Below are 24,186 nucleotides of genomic sequence, written 5' to 3' on the forward strand. Positions count from 1 at the left end.
TTGGTCCAAGTTCACCAATTCTTGTTCGGTCCAAACTTTCGAGCTATTGAACAGCTAATTCTTTATAGGCATTTGATCTTGATTTCTAGTATTTTTGATCGATGTAATAGCAGGTGAAAGGCTTCATAGGTCGATTGATAGAAGAGCGTCTGAACAATTTAGGGAGATTCTCGTCGTCCGTGCGGTTCCACCGATCTTCCCCCCCCCCCCCCCCTCCTAGTCTTATCCTATAAGAATCGGTTTCGTGGAAAAGATTTGTTTTCAGTGGAGTCATTCTCGGGTTTGAACGGCTTCGGCCAAGGCTTACTTCTTTTACATTAGTCGCGAATCCTTTCCCCAAACTCATGCAGGTTCATCCCTTTTGACTTTGTGCTAAACACATTCTGGATTGGTCCCGTCACGTGAGCATTTGAGCCCAGTTGGAGTTTCTGGAGATGCAAGGGAGGGGAGAGAGTGGGGGTCCCAAATCCTCGAATTTGCCAACTCCATAAATGACCAGTATAATGAGCAGAGATGTCCGTCACAGCCTTCTTGGATAATCCCTTGCTCAAGGTAAGTCGTCCAGTCGCTGCCTGCTCGAGATGTCGGACCGCGAAGATCAAATGCGACGGCAAGCTCCCCGCATGTTCGGCTTGCGAAAGAGTTGGCAAGGCGACCACTTGCTCTGGGGCAAGCGATGAGTTCGCCAAGGGAAAAGAAAGGAGTTATGTTGCGTCGCTGGAAGGGTATTGTGAGAAGCTGGAGAAAAAGATCAGCCAGATACGTGCTCGATCAACCTCGCTATCTGCGGAGGGTGATGGGATCCCTCGGGAGATGTCGATCACCTCCGTCGCGTCTGAAAGTGCATTGAGCCCTGCACACCGGAGAGAGGTTTCGGATATTGACGATTTAGTTGGCGATTTTGGTTTTTTGTCAGTTTGACTGAATTGTGTTGTTTGGTTAGCCCGTTGACAGTTCAAAAGGTCCGTTAATGCGACTTCGCGTGACTTCCACGGCATCACCTCGAGTACCTCCTTCGCCAACCTTCTCCTCTCAGTCGCCCTAGCCGATTCCTCCCCACCACCCGTTCCCTATTCACTACTTGCGCGGCACGAAGCGGCGCCGTTGCTTCAATACTATTTTGATAATGTGTTCGTCCAGCTGCCTTTCTTTGTCGAAACGAACTTCTGGACCTCGGTGGATGCCGTATACCAGTCAGGGGGCCGATTTGCCAAACCGTTCGACCATTGGATGCTGCGTATGGTTCTCGCCATCGCTTCGGCGTCAGTTTCATACCATCACAATGATAAGAGCCATCAACGGGCGTGGGCTCTCGTGTCAGAAGCTTTGACATATGCCGAGGAAGTCCTCCGCCCTGGGTCAATCTCGGGAATCCAAGCAATTCTGCTGCTTGCTCAATATTCTTTGGTTGATCCAGCACGCTTCCGTAGTTGGTATTTGGTTGGAATGGCTGTCAAGGTTGCGATCGATCTGGGCTTGCATCAAGACCCCCCTGCTGAAGTTTCGACCAATCCCGATCGACTTGATATTCGCCGGCGTGTGTTTCATTGCATTTATTGTCTAGACAGGTTCGTAATCATTCTGTTCCTTGATTACCACCCTGCTTACTGTTTGTCACAGAGGTTTAAGCCCTGCCATGCAGAGAACCTACTCGTTCTCCGACGGATCTGTGAATGTTGCATTACCATCAACTACCGCACCAGGAGTCCCCGAGGAGCAAACTCATATTTTCCTACGCAACCCGGCGCCTGCGTTGCACATCATTAAAATCCGACAAATTCTGTCGGTGGGCTATCAAGAAATGCACTACAGTGGACGCAATCCATCCTCGCAACCTCTGGTCCTCATTTGGACTCTATGCTGGCGAGCCCGGGAATGGTTCCAGTCATGCCCCCAAAATGCTCCCATCCACTTCCCACTTCTATACCGACTTGAATTATTATACACCATCATCATCCTGCTATCCCCTTCCCACCGATATCCAACTCTCCATGACTACAACAAAGCCCTCCTATTCGACCGGTGCATGGACTACATCAGCCAAATTCACCAGGTCCTAGAAAATCCCAGCGCCCTGCCCTTCCTGACATACCTGGACATCCAGCGCGTGCACCAAGTGGCTCGATTGTTTGTCGATGTCCTGTCCCGCAATTACGACAAGCTCATTAGCGCCACCGTCCCCGTGCCCCCATACGTCCCGGCTGGAACTCCAGAGCCGCCAGTTCTGGGCGATGAGGACTTGTTCAACTGCCACGCACGTGCCATCAGCTGCTTGTCCAATGCTCGCGATATGCTCAAATATTGTGATAGGAAGTGGGACGTGCATGGACATCTAGAGCAATTCGAGGACGAGTCTGCGTCCATAGAGAAAACTCTAATGGATGGCTCACTGGGCTATCTGTCGAATCAGGAGATTTATTCTCAAGACCCGTTGTCAGGGATACAGCTGGCCGGTGATGCATACCCGGGATACCACGTCGGGCTGTGAAATCATTTTCTTATAACACTTGGGATATTAATTTGGACAAGGAACTGAGCGTGATTGTTTTTGTTTTTGTGAAATACCCCTCTACCTGCTGTGCATAATGAATAAAAAATCCTACACGATTTTGTCCAGTAATGAATAAACCATGTACTGCAAGCATTTGACCAATTGGATATTGCTTCGAGCTGCAGCAGGTGCAGTATACATCGATTAATGCCTGCCACTGGAATCCTTTCCCTTTGCGTGTTGTTCGCCTATTGCCGCCTTTCAACTATTGGGCATAGTTGCCACCTACATCCCGTCAGGGGGTATGTATATCGTATATACCTCCGGGTTCTAAATTCGGGGCTCCCCTTGAAATCACGGGAGCGTTGCTTAAGAACGCTTGGAGATTGGAACTGAAGGTTATCGGGATTGGCTTTCATGTTGGCATGGGTTAGTCCTCTTTCCGTGGTGGGGTGGAAGGGGGGGGGGGTCTCCCTCTTCTGACAATCTTTAGGCTCAAGAGCAGCAGATCACTAGGCCTTCGTCAAGGCGTTCCAGTATTCCAAGAGCGTCTTCAAGGATTGAAAAGCCCTTGGATTTGACATGCACTTACTAGGCATCGAGGGTGGGTTCGACAATGCCACTTTGAGAGAATGGTAGATCCGCTCCACGATGTGCTTGCGCTCGAGTTCGAACCAGGGAGTTCCTGTGCCCACCCATTTCTTGCAATCGTACGAAGGTGCAGAGCGACCAGCAGTCAGATGCCCGATGTTACGAGGTTCATGCCTGAAGACGATTGTACCAGGGCTTCAGCTTCTTGTGGACCCTTTCTGAAACCATCCAATTGCCCCCACTAAACTCCTCAGCACCAGTCCGCACGCAGGGGATCCGACCAGGCGCCCGTGAAGGCGCTGGCAGGCTGCGGCATGTGGCCCTCGGATGAAGGGACCGGACCCCGTGGACAACGCCGGCGAACGGCGGATCCCACGGGGCGGAACAGAATGTATTTCCAAGGTCCTCCAAAGCGATCATTCTCATCATTATCTCCGCGCTTGCTCTGCATTTTGAAACTTCCTGTAGAGACCATCAAGACAGATAATCCCAATATTACTACAGAAAAGTATCAAGCAACTATTGAAGTAGAGCCTCAGAGGCTGTTTGAACTGCCATGGTTCAAGCAATTGTATGATTGCTGGACTGGATTCTATCGCCGAGACTGAACTCATCAAGAGCAGGGGGTAGTTTGCGCGACTGAATTGCGGATATGATCTTTCACGGCACATCGCTCGTAAATTTTGAATTCTTGCTCGCTGCTGATGAGCTTGTGAATAGGTCGTCGGCCTAGTTAGTACTCGAGCAGAGACGGTGACAGACGTGGTGCTTTTTCTGGTGTCAACTGGAGGTCGCTGCAGATAAACCAGTAGAGCTTTAAGTGCTGTGCTGGGCAGTCAGTCCGATGTTTCAATCATGTCGGGCAGTATCTTCCAGTGAGAAGGGGTACGGTCCCTGTAGTCAGGGTAGTCAATTGAGATGGTGTTTCGACTCTCACTGGCCGAAGAAGTTGTAGGAATAGCGTATAAACTCCATCTGTTAGGTGTGGTCTGTAAGATCCGCGATGGATTTGAACCCGACTAGTCAGAATTTGGCGAGTTCGAGACGCTTCCTTCCGAGTTACCATGGCTGGCCGACCACACTGAGTATTTTTAAACTATCAACCTTGATCAGGAAGCCCTTACCATGAACTACAGCATACTCTGGAAGTTGGCGAATATCCCGCGCCAGGACGAACTATAACCTCACGCCATTGTAGACATCATCTATCCGTACAAGCCCACTAGCTCCCTCGACATCTGCCCGGAAGAGCATATAGCCTCGCCGGCTTTGTGGGGTTCCTAGGCGAAACAGAGAGACTAGCTACGACTTGCGCCTCGTAACCCCGAGGACAGACCTTGTGGAGGCGCAAAAAGCGTGTCTCACAGACCTTTTGGCTAGTAGGATGCAAACGGGCGAGATAGTTCCGATGATGTGGGCTCCAAATGATATATGGAAATCGCGCAACTTTCATATTTGATCGGCCCGCTCAAGAAGAACAAAGGCTTTGCGTACAAAACGTCGAGTCGCGACCTCTGAAGCCGTTGTGAAGAATTATGGACACGCATTAGGGTTGGGTAGTCGAGCTAATGATTTCGCCGCCGTTGCCCATACTCATTGGGCAAGTCTCATGAAACCGTCCCTCGACGCGTCTAAGTACCTTGACACCTACTTCTCAAGAGCGCAGGCAAGGAAACTCAGGTCTCTGAGCAAACGTCTCAGAAGGTCAAGTCTGCATTGAAACGAGTCAGTTATTTGCCACCTGCAGGTTACCCTCGCATTCCAACAGTTTTAACAGAGGCATCCAGAAACCCCTGTAGATTTAATTTTCGATAGCGCATTGATAGTTTCTCGGGTTCTCCGCTCCCGAGGAAGTTAGATCGAGAGGGATCCACTCACAAGCGTGACATGCAACCAGCGGTGTCGTTGATGTCAGAATCAATCTTCTTCTTTGATCGGGTTTTCTGATATATGATTAAGCAACCGAGCTGGAGGCCCCTCAATCCATGAGAAAACCCTTGTTCCACACTCCAGCGCTCTCCAAAGAGGTACCGTGGATGCTTGGGGCACATGGGAAATCGTTCTCCTCCAGCAAGGGAGATGACTCGAGGGCGGGAACCCCCTGCGCGGAGTGTGTCCGTTTATCAAGGACTTCATCTTTGTGTAGTGTGCTGAAGGCTTCCAAGGTAGAAGAGGAAATCCTACTACCTGATGTTGGTGACCTCCAACGTTTAATTCACCTCGTGAGGAAAAATCGTGAATTGGACAGGTACCTATTTTATGGTAAGCCTACACACAAGCTATAAAATTCCTAAATTTGTAAGCTTTATCTTTCTAAAACCCCTACACAGCTAAAGACTCTGTCTGGTGCATCGTCAAAATAGGGTTAGGTAATCACAAAGGTTTAAAGGTTGGCACAAGCGGATTTAGGAATGACGCACGTGGATCTCATGTTTGGGAGGGGCATCATTTGTTTCGTGCACCACATTGGGTCCAAGAGACTTTAGCGTACTCAGCACATGGTCCATTTGATCCAACATAATCCCTGGAGGTAAAACGGTGTTCTGATGATTCTGGATCGCAAGTTCTGTCAACGGCTGCTCCAAAGACACTAACTCCACACGGAGCCATTTCAAACCCGTGGCACGGTATAGCTCTGTCTGAGGCTTGTCAGGATGACCACTTCATGCTTGTTAAGCGGTTGTATCTCACTCACTTCGTCACAATCCATGGCGTTGCGGCAGAGCTTGCACACATGTTCTTTCACCTGTGGGTGTGGCATGATGGACCTGACAGCCTCGCAGCTTCCCTCATCGTTATACCAGGGGATAGTCCGGAATGACCATCTGCTTGAGAAGTCACATTGCGTCCGGTTTGTGAATGACGGGGCCTCAAGTGTCTCTGGATCTGACACAAGACCAAATCAGGCTGCCGTCTTCGGTCTTCTCTAGCTAGGAACGTGCCACTGTGTTTGGATTACAAGGAAAGAAGATGAATCAAATCGTGAGAGTGTTCTGGGTATTTTTCAGGTATCCGTAGGCACAAGGGGGGGGGGGGGGGGGTGAAGTTGAGAGATTCGGTGCTGGTGCCGAGGTCCGGGAAGGAGAAGCGGATCAATAGCATGAGATTGTCTACAACATAGAGAAACGAAGGTCAGGAAGCTTTAGGGTACTACAACATAGACACAGTGGAGAATGTACTATACAACATTAAAGGTTCAGTTCGAGCACTAGTTCACGCTAATATAGAGAAACATTTAAACAGCTTCCAGAAATAGATTAGTGTTTGGCAGAGATGTCCTATATTAGGTCAAGAACGGAGCAGCTTTGACACCCTTGACTCCGTACTCCGTACTCCGCACACGGAGTACCTCTGATGATCCCTGCTGCCGTCTCTTATCTCCAGCCTATCACACTAGCAATAATAGAAAAGACAGTAAATTTACTCTAACTTCTTCTATCTCGTCATCTGTAAAAAAAAAAACAAATCAAAATTATTCCTCTTGTGCTTATCTCCGATGAAAATGTATCCAATTACCCTTCGGTACCTAGGTAGACCCAAGATTGAAGGGCGTAAGCACCTATCAGAAGAACCCCCCGAGCCCCATCGGGGATTCACCGAAAAAGCCCCGATTTTGTCTTTCTGGTAGGCCAATGGCTATCAATCTACAACAACTGATGAAGGTTTATCTTCGACTTTCTCCGCCACCTCCTGCCGTTTTGCCTCGTATCTCTCTCCGCGGTAGCAAATATCCCCTTCCTCCATGTTCAGAGGCTCTTTTCGCTTGTATCTGTTCTTCTGCTAGCCGTTTTGGCACGATGCGTGTTCTATAATCGCACAATATCGCTTCCACCAACAGCAATGTCCTCATGTCGCTTGCCGACATCCCCGGCAGCAATTTCAGCCTCGCTGATGGTTCCGTCGATGCCAGATTCTCGGAGCGTACTGCAGTCGCCTGCCTCATCGCCATTGCTTGGTACAATGCCTTGGAATTGATCGTTCTCTGCTTCACCACTTTTAAGAGATATGGCGGGTGCTACTTCTGGTGTCTCCTCATCGCCTCCTTCAGTATCATTCCGTTTGGTCTCGGATATCTCCTGATCATCTTCAACATCTATAACAACATATTCCCCGTGGCGATGGAGCTGGTTGCTTGGGTCGGGATGGTGACAGGTCAGTCGCTGGTCCTCTGGTCTCGATTGCATCTTGTCTGCCACAGCCCAGCGGTCCTCCGCGCCACTCTCGCTATGATCATCGTCAATGCAATAATTCTACACATCCCGGGCTCCGTCCTCGAGCTCGGCAGCCATTCAAACAAATCATCGCTCTTCACCCACGGGTTCAACATCTTCGAGCGCATCCAATTGGTCGGATTCTCCATCCAAGAATGTATCCTTTCCATCATCTATTCCTGGGAAGCTGTGCGACTGCTGAATCTCCGCCCAAGAGGCCACTACCGAGGCACCTTGGTCCAACTCTTGATTGTGAACGTAGTCATGATCGTGATGGACGCAGCCATTATCGGGGTGCAGTACTCGGGTCTCTTCGATATTCATGTCACTCTCAAGGCAATGGTCTACAGCGTCAAGCTCAAGCTGGAATATGCGATCCTGGGAAAATTGGTGCACATCACCGAGGTGAGTGGCAGCAGCTCGGCCCCGACCGACCTGTCGGATTTTGTGGATCTTTCGATACATCAGGCCCGCGCTACACAGCCGGACAGCGACATGTTCACGGATAATCCAGAGTACAGCCCGCAGACTCGTCGCAAGCGAATGTCCTCCAAGCACTCGTCCGCCGACCCGCTCAGACGGAGTCTCTCCGCTGCCCCGAGTCCGAGTTCGAGCTCGGACTCATAAATCCATATTTAAATAATGACTTCGGAGATGATTTGTACATAGAAATTACTCAGTAAATAATGCACGACATACACCACACTAAATCACACCGGTCGGGGGTTGAAATTGGTTCGCCAATTTGTGAGGGGAAAGTAGTCCCCCCTCACCCGTCATTGCACACCGCCGCGAACATCATGATATCGACCCTCCACGGTCCCTAAACCCACCGAATCCACCCAGATATCTTCACCCACCCATCGACCCACCTACACCCAGTTCCACAATCCAAATTACACCTCGCAATGACCACTCCAAACCCTACCCCCCTAATTTACCCCCCCCTCCCCCTGACACAACCCCAACTCACCGCCGCATTCCACACAGTCCTAGACCAAATACAAGCATACGGCCAACACAAAAAACGACCCTTCGCGGCAATCCTCCAAGCACCAGACCACAAATTCAGTTTCCTTTCTTTGAACTCTCTCTTGCACGTGCGACACGCAGAAAGAGAGCTCGCACACAACGCAGCGGACAGTCACGACTGGGCGTACCTGGCACGCTGCACACCGGTGTCGACCAGGGAGCCGTGCGCGCGACATGCATGGGCGCCATATCTACTGGGCAATTAGTCTTGATTGCTCTTGGGCATGTTCGATGCATTGTTCACGTGGTGTCTGTGTAAAACATACAACACCTTAAATCTTTTTTATCCAAATTTGATTCTGGTTCTTGGAATAAATTGAGGGTTGTATCGGTTTTGGTGGATGGTGGCTTGACGATGATCATCTAAAGATGTGATTTATTACTCTGTGAGCATCATATATTCATAATTCCACTGCCTAGAAAACTTCTGGCAGATTCAATTCCCCTAAGAGCCATATAGGATGGGTTCGAGCCCATCATTTTGCTGTAGGCGTAAGATGAATTGAATAGCTGAGAGAAGGGAACCCCCAAAGTTTCCTTTTAAGCGTCACGTGCAAGGGCTAGTAGAGAAAAGTGGCCACCGATCCATTTCCAGGACATGGCCTCCGCCGAGATGTTGACTTGGAACTATTGGCTTGGGTAGTCTTTAATTGTCTTTCGTGTGATCGCCCCCATCGACCTGCTGTAAGGAACAAAGTACATTGGTCAATCATCTTCTCAGATTCAAGATAAAAGACCTCAAGGGTGTCTAACATGGAGATACAAATGGAGACGCTATTCTCCATTAGGTTCAAGGTGGCTGCATAGCCCCATGGAGCCACACCCCTTTGTTTAGAGGTGGCTGAAAACTTGACCTCTAGTATCATAACCCGGATCTCGTCGAACATGTCAAAATTTGGCTACACGCCGCTCATAAGGATGAATACAAGCATCGTCTCCCTTATGTCACAAGATCCGAAGTGTTGACGTCAAGTTGAGCAGAGTCTGATATCGCGGACCCACATGGACCCATGGATGATGATGGAGCGCGTGTGCCAAGACCTCGATCTCGTTAACCTTGGAAGTTTGTACTCCGTAGATCATTGGGGGGGGGGATGATGGGAATGGACATTTTGGATTGGAAGCTGTGGAACTTTAGCGTGTAAAAGTGCTAAGCCTTATGGAGATTTGGAAGTGGATGACGTGGATCTAGAGCTGGGGTACGTTGTATCCATGTGAAGGTTAATATGACCTTACCATCTGACACACAAGATATGTTGCACCCAAAGCAATCCAATGAAAATACTGGAAATGGTGGCCAAAATGCAAAGGAAGACTGGGAGGGAGCAGATGTCCGTGTTGTGGCCAAAAAGCTATGCCACGACAGAATGACGTCACTGTCAATCACCAATTAGCTATAGCGTAGTTTGTGGACAGGCAAAATGTAGCTCTCTTTAGGAACACTCGGTTTGGACTTGGGATCGTTGCTTGGTTCCTTGTTCTCTCCCTCCCTCCCCCTTCTCATCATAATGGCGCTATGTCCTTAGTTCTTTTTATATTCCGTCATTCCCTCTTGAATGTTCGTCTGCCATATTTTCCTTCATTCCAGTGATACCCCTTGTTTTGTGCCTCCACAGGTCCACAGGTACAATAAATAGTTAATCATCAGTGAGAGACCCTTGTTTGCCATCAATGCAAACAGAACCTCTAACCCTGTTCACAGTTCATACATAATACTCTCCTCTAGCTATCTCATCCGCTTGCCCCCTCATCTTTGTTCTTTGATACCGACATTCATCATGTCAGTGAATGTTCCCACCAATTCAAGGCAGAAGGAGAAGGTATGTGTGACAAGGCGATCTTCAGTGCAACCACGGCCACTGACACAGAATTTGTCTAGGATATCAATCAGAAGCTCCAATTTTTTGGTATCTACCATGGTAAGTCAAACTTCCAAGCCACCCCAATTGAGCTTTTCTGTACTAACTCTCTCTACTATAGCCTTCAAGAACAGCAAGCTCCCTTCAGTACGTCGCAATCCTCTTCCGTCGCCACTAGCCTTGCCACAAATGTTGACTAGGTTTCTTCCTCCCACAGAACAAGCAATGCGATATAGCTCTGAACTCCGCCTTGAACTCCAAGGCCCTCACATCTCCATCTAAGGAACTCTCATCCGACGGAAAGACCCTTGTGGCAGATCTGCGGAATGTCATTGACGCAGCTAAGAAGATGCTTTTGGTCAAGAATGAGGGTGAACTCCTGCAAGACTTTGTGTGGCAAGCCCAGAAGGTGTCAGCTGGTAACACCAATTCTCAGCGCCCTGCTGGGCTCCCCGTTGACAAGGAGGCCGGTCAGCAAGATGCTAGCAAGGCTATTGATGGCCTGAAGACTCTGGGCACACTCATGATCACCAATGGAGAGTTTAGAAAACTACGTAAGTGAGCTTCTGTTAGCGAAACCTGAGAACACATTCTAACAACGCACAGTGAGCGATGCCATGACCCTAGGCAGGGATATTGCTGCCGATGCTTCTCAAAAAGCTGCCAGTCAGCTCCGCCCCTCAGAGGAGGAGCTTTCTCAAATTGACCAAGCTGAAGAGGAAAATGTGTGGTACGAGAAGCCCAGTCTCTCCAAGGATGACCTGAAGTCCAAATCCAAGAAGAAAAAGGCTGTATGTATCCTTGATGCGCTCTCAATTTGCACAGGCTGACACTTGCCCAGGAGAAGGGAAGCGCTGCTTCCGCTTCCGCAGCGGTTGCCGAAGAAGAGACTGGCAAATCACCGCAGGATACGAGGAAGGAATATTCCGACAAGACGAAGAACTACTTGTCTGAGAAGATTCCCAAGGAGCGTCGCGAGCAGACTATCTGGCGCCTGAAGAAGATGATCATTGAGATCCAGGGTCATGCTGACTGTATGTCATCCAGAACTACTGCATCGAGAGGAAAGAATCACTAACAAACTATGCAGACCAGCAAGCCATTGAAACCTTGTTGAGTTTGGCCGAGCAATACGCCGGACATGCCAAGGACGTCTCCAACCAGGGCGGCAGCTCAGCCCGTGACGTTCTGAAGACCGACAATGTCCTGGCTGTTCAGTACAACCTGCGAACTCTTATCGAACGCTTTGCCAACCACACCTCTCTGGACGGCTTCTTCGAGTCGCTAAACACCGTTTACCGCGATGCTGAGAAGGATCCCGAACTCCGAAACTGGTTCACAAACGTCGACAACTTGATTCGGTATGTGATTTTGAAAGCTCCTGCCCAGAAAAAAAAAAGCTGACTAGAGATAGCAAATCTCTGCGCGAGCAGGGTTTCATTATGGAAGACGAATGCAACCGCCAGTGGAACGAGATTTACGACAAGGGCCGTTACCTCCTGCGCGAGCGTTATCGCGGTCACTCCGATCGTATTGTCGACGAGGTCAAGTTCCTGGCCGACCAATTCGAGCAGGACCCTCAAAACCAGGCCCTTGCTGAGTCGATCCAGAAGCTGTTCAAGGATCTGGGCCACGACGCCAGCGGCAAGCCCACCTTCAAACCGGATCTTCTTCGGGATCTCCGCGATGTCATCATTCCCGGCATTTTCGAGAATGTCCGCTACGTTCCAATCCCCCGTATTGAGGTTTCGGATCCCATAGTGGATGTTGTGGTGGAGAACCTCTGCCTTGAGGGTGACAACCTGATGCCCAACGTTGTGGAGTTCGGCAGCGACAACTACTTCCGCTGGGGCCGTAAGAAGATTAATAACAAGCGTGATAACAAAATCATGATTTCCATGTCTGGCATCCAGATGGATCTGCGCGACGTCAGCTACTATATCAACAAGAAGGAGGGCTTCCCGGCTATCACCGACCGTGGTGTTATGGATATCTTCCTTGGTGGTGAAGGCCTCAGCATCAGGATCGCTGCTTCCACTGCCCAGAAGAACGACAATGAGCACTTCTTCAAGCTGGACAAGGTGAATGTGGGCATCAAGAACATGGACATTAAGCTGAAGAAATCCAGCCACAAGCTGCTCTTCAACACTTTCAAGCCCATGCTGTTCCGCGTGGTCAGACCTGCTCTGCAGAAGGTGGTCGAGGGCCAGATCCGTGAGGCTTTCAGAAGGGGCGACCTCTTCGCCAAAGATATTCATACCGAGGCCACGCGTGCCCAGAAAGCTGCCCGTGAAGATCCCGCGAACGCCCCATCAATCTTCTCTCGCTACGCCGATGCCGTTCGAGCTCGTACCCAAGCCAAGGCCAAGCAGGTCGAGGGCGCTGCCAAGCGTGACACTAAGGTCCAGACTCTGATGACCCTCCACGGTTCCATCTTCCCTGACGTCGAGCTTCCCGGAGCTGTCTCCACCAAGGCCACTGAGTACGCCGACCTGGCTGCCAAGGGTGAGCGCTGGGAGTCCCCCATCTTCAGCATCGGCAGCGCATCCGAGTCCACCGGCATCCCGTCTGGCGGCCCCATCATCAAAAAGTCTGCTGCCAGCACCCACGGTGCAGGTGCCGCCGGAGTTGTTTCCGCCGCAAGTGTCTCTGGCGCCACCGCAGCCGCCGCTTCCAATACTGCGAACGGCACCAACGGAAATAAGGCCTCTGAATACCAGTCCCGTGGCTTTTCCGATGAGGTTGATCAAGCTTTCGTCAATCACAAGTCCCAGAACTTGGGTGAAGCTGCTAAGCATCGTGTCAGCGGTGCCAATGACGCTGACGGCGTTACTAACGTTGCTAACGGAACTGCCATCAACAATATCGGAACCACTGTCTAAAATAAACCTGGCCAAAGCTGTCATGACATTCGCATAACGTCTTCTGTTGTCTCTTGAACTTTTTTGGAATTTTTTTTTTTTTTGCTAAGATTTCCCCTTGTGCACTACGGATGTTTTTCTTTCTTTTAGTACTAGTTTAGTTGACGGAAGCTTAATACATCATGTCACCGTTGTCTGCGTTGATGATTCGGAAGTAAATTCGTGCTTTGACTAAACCCTAGAGATTTACAGCAATCCAGATCCGTGGAAGATTAAACAATCTTTGAAGTCGTTCATTGTCGTCTATAAAAAAAAGATGTGAACTGAGCTCCACTATACAAGAAACCCAGTGAAGATAAAAAGTCCCACACCTTTCTTTTGTTTCGGCGTCCACTTTCGTATAAAAATCTCGTGTCAATCTTAAATCACAAATGTCTACATGCCGTCTACATCTGATCAAAGTATTTTTGCCATCCCAATTCGCGTAACTTGGTACCCTTCAACTCCATGTTCTCAGCACGGGCAGCCTCGGCGTACGTCTCGACCTTGCGCTGGATGGCTGGGTCGAAAGAGCCAAGCACACGTGCGGCGAGGAGAGCAGCGTTGATGCTGTTATTGATGCCGACAGTGGCAACGGGGACGCCTATCACAGAGTGTTAGATATTCATCAAAAATAAATGGGTGGAATGGGGAATGAAGAAGGCGAGTAAAGGAGAAGGAACACACCACGAGGCATTTGCACAATGCTGTACAGACTATCCACGCCGTCGAGCGAGCTCCCTTTAACCGGCACGCCGATAACAGGGAGGGCAGTGTGAGCAGCTGCCATACCGGGAAGGTGGGCGGCGCCACCAGCAGCAGCGATGATCACCTTGATGCCGCGCGAGGCAGCCTTGCCCGCATACTCGGCCATGTAATCGGGCGTGCGGTGAGCAGAAGTGATCTCAACCTCAGGCTCGATACCAAAGTAATCACGCAGCAGCTTGAGACCCGGGACGAGGGTCTTGAGGTCACTGTCGGAGCCCATGATGACGGCGACGGAGGGGGCGAGCTTAGAGGGACCGGAGGGGGCAGCGTTGGTTTTGATATCGGGGCGCTGGGCGCGCATGGTGTCGACGACGTCGACGAGGGGCTGGATCAAGGTCTCGGCTTCATGCATAGTCGCGGCGGTGACGGTGACGTGGCCCATTTTGCGGCCAGGCTTTGCGGCGCCCTTGCTGTAGAGGTGGATGCTGGCGTTGGGGACGGAGAGGGCCGCTTGGGTGGCCTTGAGGTGGGAGTCAGGGGTCGCGCCACCGATGATGTTCAGCATAATTGATGGCTGGAGAAGCTCAAGACTCTTTGGTGGGATGGGCAGGTCGAGGATTGCACGGATGTGGCTGTCGAACTGCGACAGCGCGCAGCCTTCGATTGTCCAGTGGCCGGAGTTGTGGATTCGGCTGGCAAGCTCGCAGAGCATGAGACTATTGTCTTCGAGGAGGAACATCTCCACACCGAAAGCGCCTTTGCCTTCGAAGGCGGACACAGCTTTGCGGGCGAGGGCTTGCGCTTGCTGGTTGATGACGTCGGGAACGTTGCGAGCTGGCGCATACACCAGCTTACATATTGAGTCCTCTTGGACGGTCTCAACGGTGGGGTAGGAGAGGACGTCATCCTTGGTTTTGATGACCATTACGGCGAGTTCCTGTAGACAAGTTGTATTAGAAACGTGTATGATGTGATGTTCCAGCCGCAAGTGCTAACCATCTTGAAGTATGCCCATTTTTCCGAGTAAAGCGGGCGGTCCTTCAGAGCCTCGAGGGCCTCGGGGATATCTTCTTTGGAGTTGACACGGAAGTTTCCTTAAACACTGTCAACAAAAGTGCATGCCCTCTCTGCATCATGCATGACTCACCACGTCCGTCGTATGCCATGGTCTTCGACTTCAACATCATTGGGTAACCCAACTCCTCTCCAATCTGAGCCAATTCCTCGGGTGTGTTGTTCACCAACTCCCGGTGGTCGGCCATAGGAATTCCAAATTTGCGGAGGTGCTCCTTCTGGTTAAACTTGTTCTGGATTGTCCGAATAGCCTGCCAGCTGGGTTCCACTCGTACTTTCGACGCAACCTCCTCAAGAGCGTAAGTGTCGACGTGCTCAATCTCGGCGGTGATAACATCGCATGTCTCAGCCAGTTTGCGCACGGCGTCAGGCTCCTTGAAGGAGCCAGTCACATGGCCGTCGTGGGCACTGATCTGCTTGGCGGGGGAGTTGTCGGCGTCCAGGATATTGGCCTGGATGTTCAATCGGTTGGCAGACTCGACAAGCATGCGGCCGAGTTGGCCACCACCGAGGATTCCGACCTTGGGCGAGTTCCACATGGTGTCAAATCGAAGAGATAAATGGGTTAAATGATTGAGAGAGGTCAATTGAAAGATCGACGGTGCCCCTCAACTCCGAAAATTCGCGGAGAGTCACGTGGCGATATCGATAAGCTCGGGCCAATCATCAGTGTCGACTGCTGCGCCCTTGTCGCAGCTTCGACTCTCTTGTTTCTCCATGCACAGCTGACTGGACAATGTCTCTGGGTAGGTTTAGCATCACAGTCGCAGTCTCGGTCTGAGTTGCAATTAGCCTTACTGACATCAAAATTACAGACGAGGAAGCTCTCCAAACAGCCGCCAATGGCGGCCCGCTGGACTCGTACGTGAAACTGTCATGCCAGTATCTCCAAACGCTTCTAGACTAACGCGCTGATACAGAGAGAGATGGAACGGCATGGCTGGGCCACTGATTGAGCGACTAGAATACGTGCGCTATCTTTCGATGCCCCCGACCGACTTATCTGACCAGTAGTTCCAGATTGTATACAATGTGTTCCCCATGCCTCAAGCGCGCCCCGAACCCATCGGCCAGCAATCATCTCCCAACCATTCTTCTCAGGCAAACTCCATGGCACCTGAAAGCAGCAACAAGGAAAATACCTCCCCCATCGACATCCAGGCTCCATCCCAGGTAGCACGAACAGGCTCTCCCCCGTCGAGTGAGCAAGTTCCAGACCCACAGCCCCAGCCACCTAGTGCGAGTACGAATGGCCAGCTTCCACCTCCGCTTGCATCTCTTCTGAGTGCCATCCGCTCATCAATTAAATCATTCTTTGTGAATAAACCCCCACACACCATTCAGAGACTCGCAGAGCTGGTCCTCTACCCGACCAAGCACTATAGAACGTTACCCGCGTATCTACGTGCTGTCGATCGCGTTGTCTCAGTGACAAGCTCTGCAGATGTTTTCCCGTTTCAAGTGCCAGCTGTCACTAATGCTCAAACAAACGGGCTGGTGCTTCCTGACAATAGCAGCGGGGTATGCATGGCCCCGGACTTTGCCCACGGCCTCGGAAGCGATGAATCTCTGGGCGGTGCACTGCTGACTCCGATCCCGTGGTTGACCAATGCCTCGTTTGAAGGCGGGGATGCCAATGAAGACTCCGGCATACTCGTTGAGGGTACCTTTATCCACAATAACTGAGCCACTGGTTTCTTATTCGCTAATGTCTCCCCCCCCCCAGGCACTGAAACCTTACCTACACTGTCTGAGGAACAGGGTACCACAACTCTAGTACTCGCCGAAGCTAAAGAAAGCGCTGTTACTGCCTCACCAGAACCATCTGACGAGGTCCCTCACGCCCGTGGTCCAATCGTTCTCGGCGTGGAGGACATGGGTCTGCAAGATGGCAAAGACGTCGAGATGCGTCTTGCCACAGACGGTGCTGCCGATGTCCCAGATGCAGGTGCTGTCACTGCTACCCAGGCAATAGAGGAACAGGACAAAGCTGAAACCACTAGCGACAAGGACGGTGATATTGTCCTCACAGATACCACACCGAAAGAAGAGGAGGAAGCCAAGAACGACAGTCGTTCCACAGGTCTCCAAGCATTCATAGCAAAGTCTGAAGCAAGTGGTGCTTCCCCCCAAGCGCCGGACGCCGAGAAGAAAGCATAAGCGAGTGACTGGTTTTCAATCTGGATTTTTCATTTTCTCTACTGATTTTCTTGGATGGTTTTATCCTGGATTCTGGCATCATGAGTAACGACCTACAAGATTATATCGATCAATTTCCACCGAGGGGGTTTTCCAATGTCTTCACTTGACTATAAACAGCTCGAGCTTGGTGGCTTTATTCATTTGGGGGGGGAACTTTAAAGGGATGAGATTGTACAGCGTAGTTCTACGGTCTCTACCGGTCAATTACAGGGGTCCTGCGGTGTGGTGTTTTATTCTTGCTAGATCTTTCATTTACATGTGTCTCTCTCCCAAGTGGATGCCGGTCCATGGCTATATTCAGATTTCACCTGCAGGCACAACCACAGCCCCGTTATCGGGGCTGCGGCTGGCAATGTCATGGCAGTTGGGGCATGCTATTGTGAATCGCAGCGTCTAGGCTATTCTGGCGCCGACAAATTCAGGCAACTCAAGAGGTCATTACTGATAGATTGGATTTGCCGACAATCGCTGTGATAGCCAAGTGGCAACGAAGAGATCGCCTATAATCTTCCAGGGAAAAGTTATAATGAGATGGAGAGATGACGCAGAAAACCGACGACTGGGCTTCTTATACTAACCATCGAGTTTTCTTGCCCAAATGGTACAATATAACCCCGAAGACTACCGAGTCTGGCACATCAATCACTTGGCCATCTCTACCTCGCTCCGGCACCCCGAGAGCTGATTTGCAATCCCCACCCGTCTTCATGTAGACTGCGGATTTAATCCATGGTTCCCCAGGGATATGAAAGATAACATGGCATAGAAATTATGTGCTCAGATGACCTCTGGAAGTATGGAATGTTGTCAATTAGGGCAAGCACGATCATCCGCACCTGAGATGTGATCAAGATTATGTCTTACCCCCCCCCCCCCCCCCCCCCCCCCCCCCCCTCCCCCCGCCCCGATGTCTCCCATGAGGTGTTTTTCTGTTCAGCACGGACTAAAGTACTTTCTAGTCAATATTGGCTCTGTGATAATCTCGGCTCAGAGTGTCATTCAAATCCATAATCGGGGCTCAGATTTTTATCATGAAGTTGGTTCCGCAAACCCTGTGCCCTACGAACCGCTGAATTGTTGGAAGTGAATACCAATTTCCAGTCAAGTGACTGTCAACAATGGACCTTACCCCTCACCCAAGACTCATCACATGCAAGATGTCTGGCGACAAGATCGGGAGAAAGTACCACTGATGATCAGTGGCTAGGGAGAGAAAGATGACTTCGGTCGCTACTCCAGTCCTTAGTAGTTGGCAAGCCAAACTACACAATGTAGAACAATCTTACACATCAGAAAGTACTAGGGATAAGATGGCAGATGTAGTCCACGGACTCCGTACTTCGTCTATACTTCCACAGCCCCATACGCAAACAAAACAAACAAAATAAGCACCAACCGTGGCGCACGGCTCAAGTCTAGCCACATCCAAAGAGGCCCAGAGCTCCCCGCAAGGTCTGGGCCCTCCTGGGCCTTGAAAGGGCAGCTTAAGTACTTTAATGTTTTTGGAATTCGGTCTAGACCTCACAGCTTATTTCTTCCCCTGCAGTTCGTCTGTCCGGCCCGCGAAAATTAGAGGAATGCGGGTGATGCCAGCACAGGTGAGATTCAGTGGAGATCTCACGGTGTTGGCGGTCAATTTCTATTGAGAGTCGGGTGGTGAGCATTAGTTCCTAGGAAATGCCCCGGGGGTCCTCATACGCAGCCCTTACAAGACGAGCCCTGAAACGATACCAAGTGTCCTCCCCCCTCCCCCCCCCCCCCCCCCCCCGGTCTTGGACAGGGACACCCAGGATGCGAGAGAGGTAAATAAATAATATATTTGTAAATATGTACCTGACGAAACAAACTCTCCGACGGCCTTGGAAATGCATGAACCCACGGTAGATATAGCTGACGCATGTAAAGTCGCACACATTTCGCCACCCAAGTTTGAATCAAACCCAACGCCAGAACCTGTAACAGGTGGGAGAGAACTGCGGCGCTTCAAGACGTCCGCGAAAGAGTAGCAAAAATGTACGATTGGGAATTTCGAATTCGAACCTCGTTATAGACAAGTGGGAATCATGAGTCAATGGACAGGCGGAAAGGTGAAGTATAACAAGATAAGAGAGATAGATGGCCGAGGGGGTTGGTTTAGCCAGGTCGGCCAGCTTGCACAGCTTGCACGGCAAGCATTGGTTGAGGTTGGGAGTACATGCGCTGCCGTTTAGGCATGTTGGGGTTATCGGCAGCACCGCCCATGTCGGAGATTTGACGGCGATGCGGGGTACGAAGAGGAGCGCGCCCAGTTGGGACGCCTACCGGTGCTGCTGGGTACTGGACACCATTCTGGTCAACAGCGTAGGCGGCCGATGGAGCTGTAACATATGGCCCTTGAACGGCTGGCATATTCGGGGGAACAGCCTGCATATTTTGGAATTGGTTGGGCGATTGCCAGTTAGTCATTGATCCAGCGGGTGACTGGCCTGGAGAGCTGTCTTCTTTGATCGACTGGTTTGCTGAACTTTGAGTTGCAGCTGCCATGGTCACAGCAGCGGCGGAAGGTCGTACTGGCTCCATTCCTGGGTTCTGTGGCGAAATTTTGAGATGATCCAAATGTCTTTCAAGCATATCGAGAAGACTCTTGCGGGTGAATGGCTTCGGAAGAACATCATCCATTCCTATTGAAGGGTAAGTGGAAGGCGTTTGAATCAAGGTTTTGATGTTTGTCTTACCATGCTGGAAATAGAGCTGAATGTCGTCGCTTCGGATGTTCGAGGTCATGGCGATGATCGGCGTGCGGTCAAATTGGCGAATGAGGTGGCATGCCGATACACCGTCCAAATTCGGCATGATAATGTCCATCAGAATTAGATCGTATTTTGAGCCACCCTGAATTTTGTTCACAGCCTCCAAGCCGTCAAACTAGCGGAAACATTAGCAAGCGTGTGTGGTTTGATCGGACGAAACCGATGACGTACCGCAGTGTCAATCACACACGAGAAAGAGTACAAGAATTTGCCGCCAATCTGCCGACAGGTGGCGTCATCTTCAACCAAGAGGATATGTGGGCTGCGCACCCAGCCAGGGTCCACATTCGTGCTCTTTTTCCGGTTGTCGGGAAACTGCCGCCGAGCATCTGAGGTCTCTATCTCTTGCTTGGCGGGCATTGGGTACGGAACATTGTTGATATGCTCGCTGTACATGGGATCGATGCCATTTGTGGCCCCCACGGGATAGACCACTTGCTCCAGATCGCCGGTCATCTTGGGGTAAACAAGTGCGGGATTTGGTGGTGCGGTGGTCGCGGAACGGAGCGAGCCGTTTCGGGCATTCGCATTCGGATCCAAGGTGGGAGTTGAAACGACGGTCTTTTGAGGATCGTTCATCGAGTCGACGCCGTTCATATTGAATTGTAGTTCGGCGTTCATGTCATTCAGGAGCTTCGAGGCTTGCTGGAGGGGCGATGAGGGTTCATCGTCCACTGCACCAACCTGCGAAGGGCTCATTGTCGTACCGGTTGCTTGGAAGGTCACAGCCTTGGTGTCTCGGCGCTGGCGCGCATCCACCGAAAGCAAGTAGGTCATCACCTGGTGAATGACATTCTCGTGATTCAACACCGTCTTCTGCACTCGCATCACTTCTTGTAGCATGAGCTGATGATCCACCGTAAGCTGGGCATATCGGTCTGATAGGTGCTGGATCTGCTGCTGTTGCGCCACAATCTGCTGGTTAAGAAGATCAATTTGTTGCGTGGGTGCGGACTCGTCGGTGGGTTGGGGTTGTTTTCGTGGTGCGGGCGCCTTTCTGCGAATATTGTCGAGCGATTCTTTGCTGTTCGCGCGAAACTCTGGGTGCTTGAACTCCCATGCCTGCGTGATTTATGTGAGACCGTCGATCCCATTAACCTACAAATGGGGGGAGGTGCCTACATTCTGCCCGTATGGCGACTGGCCATTCTCTTCATTGTTTTGTCGAACCTTGTGGAAGTCGTATTTGTTCAGTTGGCGCACAAAGCTGGCAAAGTTGCTGTGTTTAAAGTGCTTCGGTAGGATGGTCTTGGTAAATTTCTCGCACTGTCGGGATTCGAATTAGCCAAGCCCAAAGAAACCAAATCTGTCTGACCACAGAACGACACGGGCGCATTACCTCCAATACCACAAAGGAATCTCCCTCATCACCCCAGCGTACGATCGACGCATATGTAGGGTCCTCCAGCATTCTGTCACTGTTAGAGATTACAAGTCCGATAGTAGTTAGAAAAGCACTTACTTGTACAGCTTGCGCACCTATTCATTTTGTTAGCCAAAGAGAGTAAAGATATCTCACAACAATCTAGGGGGTCACTGACAAAATCACTGGAGTTCCCAGCGGGGGCGGGATTGGAAGAGGTCTGGCCACCGTCCATGCTGGGCTAGACGGGTCGCGACCGGTCGAACGAGCAGGTCTGGCTGGTCTTGTCCCAACGCGGATAACCTCGATTGCAAATATAACGGGATGTGTTCGATCAAGCAAAAAAGGAAGAATAGGACAAGGGAAGAAAGCCAGACCTGTTCGGAGGGTGGGAAGAGAGAGAAAAAAATGAAAATAATAACGGGGGTACGGTCAGTTACTGGGTTTAGCGGTAGAGCCAAGTACCAAAGTTACTGTGGAGGTACTGTCTGGTACATGTGATGGACTTGCTCTGTTTCCGCATTACTTGGTTATTTCACCTCTTTTGGTTTTTTCATCCAACCGTATAATTCAAATCGTCCCTTTTTTTGGGGGGGGGGGAGGGGAGTTACTGACATTTCTTCATGTAAGGAGGTCGATCGTGAATAACCCAGAATTCAGGGACCAACGAGGGGCAGAATTCCAGGTCACACATCTACTGAGGTACAAGTGAGGTATTATACAGAAACACGTTCTTAGACCAAAAAAAAAATTTGAAAAAATTGAAAAAATTGAAAAAATTCCGCTTGACAATAACCAGATCTTATTCGCTATTAAAATAGCGAGATGCAGGACAGACATGATGGAGGGGATCGTGTCAGTGCGCATAAGATGGAGGGGCATTCCCCCAATGACCTGATGAAACTGGTGAGACATTGAATTAGCGTCGACCCAGTCGATTCAAAGAGACAGGAAAGAAAGATCAGAGCTTCAAGTGTTTTTTGTTTTTCGGCATACAAATCCAATCGGGAATCAGCAGTACATATGACGGAATACAACGCTTTTCATACTGTAGATGGATAACATTTAAAAGTGATCAGCCCTGCCATTCTCCGCCTGTCTCACTTCCGTGGATTCTAGGTTTGAACAGGTTCGATTGTTTCGTGAACCTATCATCCGAAAGAACCACTCCGCTTTTACGACCGAATATTCAAAAAAAAGATAGATTACGATCCAAGTGTCCACTCGAAAATTACCCCATAACACATTGCAACGTGGTTCATTATGATCCAAAAGCCAGGTCGAGTAGAGAGGTTGATGAAAAAAAAGTCCAAATGCCCACTGTAGCACCATAATCGTCATAACGAACGCACCCCTTCACTTCTGTCAATTGAACCCCAGTCAAGTCTAATGTTCAAACGGTGTTGGCGCCGAACTTCCTGTTAAACTAGAAGATGACTGCATCCTTCAGCAGGGGGGAGGGGGGTTATCCACCGTGTGACGAGCAAGGATCCACTGCATCATGGAGGAATAGGATGTGACTTCATATCATCCGACTCGAAGATGGCTGGTCCCTGTTCTTAATAGAGAGCGCTTATCATAGGCGACAGCTCTTGTGTAGGTTGCTTCTCGGTACCTGCGGTATAGTCTCCGCAGGTTGTACTGGTATCCACAGGCCGAGGGCGAGTACCGGTACTCAATAATCATCGGCATCGAATTAAGATGAAACTGATCAAAATGGAAAAAAAAAATCAAAGAAAATCAAGAAAGTAAGAAAGTAAGAAAGCAAAGAGCATCAACATGACACTTGAAAAGGAAATGGTGAGGTGCAAACAGAGTTCCTATAAATGATGCAATACAACCCATAAAATACCCCAAGCTCCCTTCGACATACCGCCCTTGCATTCCCCCAGTATCTTCTAACGTCTCTCACCACTTTGTATTCTTTTGATACCCTTGTCCCAATCCCATCATTAATCCAATTAAACCCACCATGTTTGCCCGCCGTATTGCAACCAACATCCCTCGCGTTCGCGCGCAAGCATCCCTCTTCCACAGCACCGCGCCTGCGTACGTGCAAAAGGGCGACGCCATCCCCAATCTGGACGTGTTGGTCGAGAACTCCCCCGGTAACAAGGTCAACTTGGCCAAGGAGATCAAAAATAAGGCTGTCATCATTGGCACTCCCGCTGCCTTCAGTGCGTGAACTCACCCTACCTTGGTAGGAAACCAAACCTCCTGTTCGGGGCTGACATTCTTCCAGGCCCCGCCTGCTCGAGCTCCCACGTTCCCGGTTTCATCAACCACCCCAAGCTCAAGGAGGCTGGTCAGGCTTTCGTCATCTCTGTCAATGACCCCTTCGTGTAAGCACTACGATGCCGAGTTGCACCGAAGAAGCGTCGTGGGAACATTTGTTGACAAAACTATCAAATAGGACCAAGGCTTGGGCTGATTCCCTCGATCCCTCCGGCAAGAGCGGTGTAAGTTTCTTCTCACTGTTTCCTGTGTATTTGCATCACCGCGATAGCGCTGATATTGGGTTTTCACAGATTCGGTTCCTGGGTGACCCCTCCGGCGAGTTCACCAAGGCGCTCGACCTCAGCTTCGACAGCAGCGCCATCTTCGGCAACGACCGTAGCAAGCGCTATGTACTTCTCGTCGAAGATGGAAAGGTCAAGGAGGCCTTCGTCGAGCCTGACAACACCGGTCTCAACGGTAGGTCTCTCCGCTATCGATCACATCCGCTTTGTACTAACATTACTTGAAAGTTTCCGCTGCCGAGAAGGTGCTCGGTTGAAATCATGTCTAAAAAGAGCTGTGGTATCCTTGCAAATAGTAGAAATAAGATATTCCATGGGTCCAAGGCACATCATTTGTTTCCGATCCCTTCCGTAGGGCACTTAATGGCGCAGGATTTTAATGTACAAATATTCCACCCTTTCCAACCCGGCCAACGCCTGATAAATTGATGCCAGCATTAAATAGGC

At 50.3% G+C, this 24,186-nt stretch overlaps 9 protein-coding genes across 9 annotated transcripts; 5 read left to right on the forward strand and 4 right to left on the reverse strand.

The window, feature by feature from the left end:
- Window positions 1-513: 513 nt before the first annotated feature.
- Window positions 514-2,488, forward strand: Pdw03_0882 (C6 transcription factor, putative; the record flags this gene model as incomplete). The annotated part of the gene is made up of 3 exons (XM_014679125.2): window positions 514-911; window positions 963-1,568; window positions 1,621-2,488. 3 exons carry the CDS (start codon window positions 514-516, stop codon window positions 2,486-2,488), a joined length of 1,872 nt encoding a protein of 623 aa, XP_014534611.2.
- Window positions 2,489-5,404: 2,916 nt separating this feature from the next.
- Window positions 5,405-5,843, reverse strand: Pdw03_0883 (Aromatic-ring-hydroxylating dioxygenase, alpha subunit; the record flags this gene model as incomplete). The annotated part of the gene is made up of 3 exons (XM_066099744.1): window positions 5,405-5,425; window positions 5,503-5,721; window positions 5,778-5,843. The coding sequence occupies 3 exons, from the start codon at window positions 5,841-5,843 to the stop codon at window positions 5,405-5,407; spliced, it is 306 nt and encodes a 101-aa protein (XP_065957471.1).
- A 1,087-nt stretch (window positions 5,844-6,930) lies between these two features.
- Window positions 6,931-7,920, forward strand: Pdw03_0884 (uncharacterized protein; the record flags this gene model as incomplete). The annotated part of the gene is made up of 1 exon (XM_014679127.1): window positions 6,931-7,920. The coding sequence occupies one exon, from the start codon at window positions 6,931-6,933 to the stop codon at window positions 7,918-7,920; it is 990 nt and encodes a 329-aa protein (XP_014534613.1).
- A 441-nt stretch (window positions 7,921-8,361) lies between these two features.
- Window positions 8,362-8,688, reverse strand: Pdw03_0885 (uncharacterized protein; the record flags this gene model as incomplete). The annotated part of the gene is made up of 2 exons (XM_066099745.1): window positions 8,362-8,516; window positions 8,592-8,688. 2 exons carry the CDS (start codon window positions 8,686-8,688, stop codon window positions 8,362-8,364), a joined length of 252 nt encoding a protein of 83 aa, XP_065957472.1.
- Window positions 8,689-10,103: 1,415 nt separating this feature from the next.
- Pdw03_0886 (DNA polymerase gamma) lies at window positions 10,104-13,066 on the forward strand (the record flags this gene model as incomplete). The annotated part of the gene is made up of 8 exons (XM_014679129.1): window positions 10,104-10,145; window positions 10,205-10,244; window positions 10,306-10,331; window positions 10,402-10,738; window positions 10,791-10,975; window positions 11,026-11,218; window positions 11,275-11,545; window positions 11,599-13,066. The coding sequence occupies 8 exons, from the start codon at window positions 10,104-10,106 to the stop codon at window positions 13,064-13,066; spliced, it is 2,562 nt and encodes an 853-aa protein (XP_014534615.1).
- Window positions 13,067-13,491: 425 nt separating this feature from the next.
- Pdw03_0887 (Phosphoribosyl-aminoimidazole carboxylase) lies at window positions 13,492-15,405 on the reverse strand (the record flags this gene model as incomplete). Its single annotated transcript, XM_014679130.1, has 4 exons — window positions 13,492-13,688; window positions 13,772-14,729; window positions 14,789-14,886; window positions 14,940-15,405. 4 exons carry the CDS (start codon window positions 15,403-15,405, stop codon window positions 13,492-13,494), a joined length of 1,719 nt encoding a protein of 572 aa, XP_014534616.1.
- A 197-nt stretch (window positions 15,406-15,602) lies between these two features.
- Pdw03_0888 (Protein phosphatase 4 core regulatory subunit R2) lies at window positions 15,603-17,026 on the forward strand (the record flags this gene model as incomplete). The annotated part of the gene is made up of 5 exons (XM_014679131.1): window positions 15,603-15,612; window positions 15,682-15,727; window positions 15,787-15,835; window positions 15,887-16,529; window positions 16,593-17,026. 5 exons carry the CDS (start codon window positions 15,603-15,605, stop codon window positions 17,024-17,026), a joined length of 1,182 nt encoding a protein of 393 aa, XP_014534617.1.
- Window positions 17,027-19,201: 2,175 nt separating this feature from the next.
- Pdw03_0889 (Heat shock factor (HSF)-type, DNA-binding) lies at window positions 19,202-21,455 on the reverse strand (the record flags this gene model as incomplete). Its single annotated transcript, XM_066099746.1, has 7 exons — window positions 19,202-19,728; window positions 19,783-19,972; window positions 20,029-20,919; window positions 20,980-21,123; window positions 21,197-21,269; window positions 21,320-21,336; window positions 21,399-21,455. 7 exons carry the CDS (start codon window positions 21,453-21,455, stop codon window positions 19,202-19,204), a joined length of 1,899 nt encoding a protein of 632 aa, XP_065957473.1.
- A 1,737-nt stretch (window positions 21,456-23,192) lies between these two features.
- Window positions 23,193-23,996, forward strand: Pdw03_0890 (AhpC/TSA family protein; the record flags this gene model as incomplete). The annotated part of the gene is made up of 5 exons (XM_014679133.1): window positions 23,193-23,397; window positions 23,463-23,562; window positions 23,634-23,679; window positions 23,749-23,914; window positions 23,968-23,996. 5 exons carry the CDS (start codon window positions 23,193-23,195, stop codon window positions 23,994-23,996), a joined length of 546 nt encoding a protein of 181 aa, XP_014534619.1.
- Window positions 23,997-24,186: the final 190 nt, after the last annotated feature.

This window comes from Penicillium digitatum, chromosome 4 (genome assembly GCF_016767815.1).
Source record: "Penicillium digitatum chromosome 4, complete sequence".
Classification (NCBI taxonomy): Eukaryota; Fungi; Ascomycota; class Eurotiomycetes; order Eurotiales; family Aspergillaceae; genus Penicillium; species Penicillium digitatum.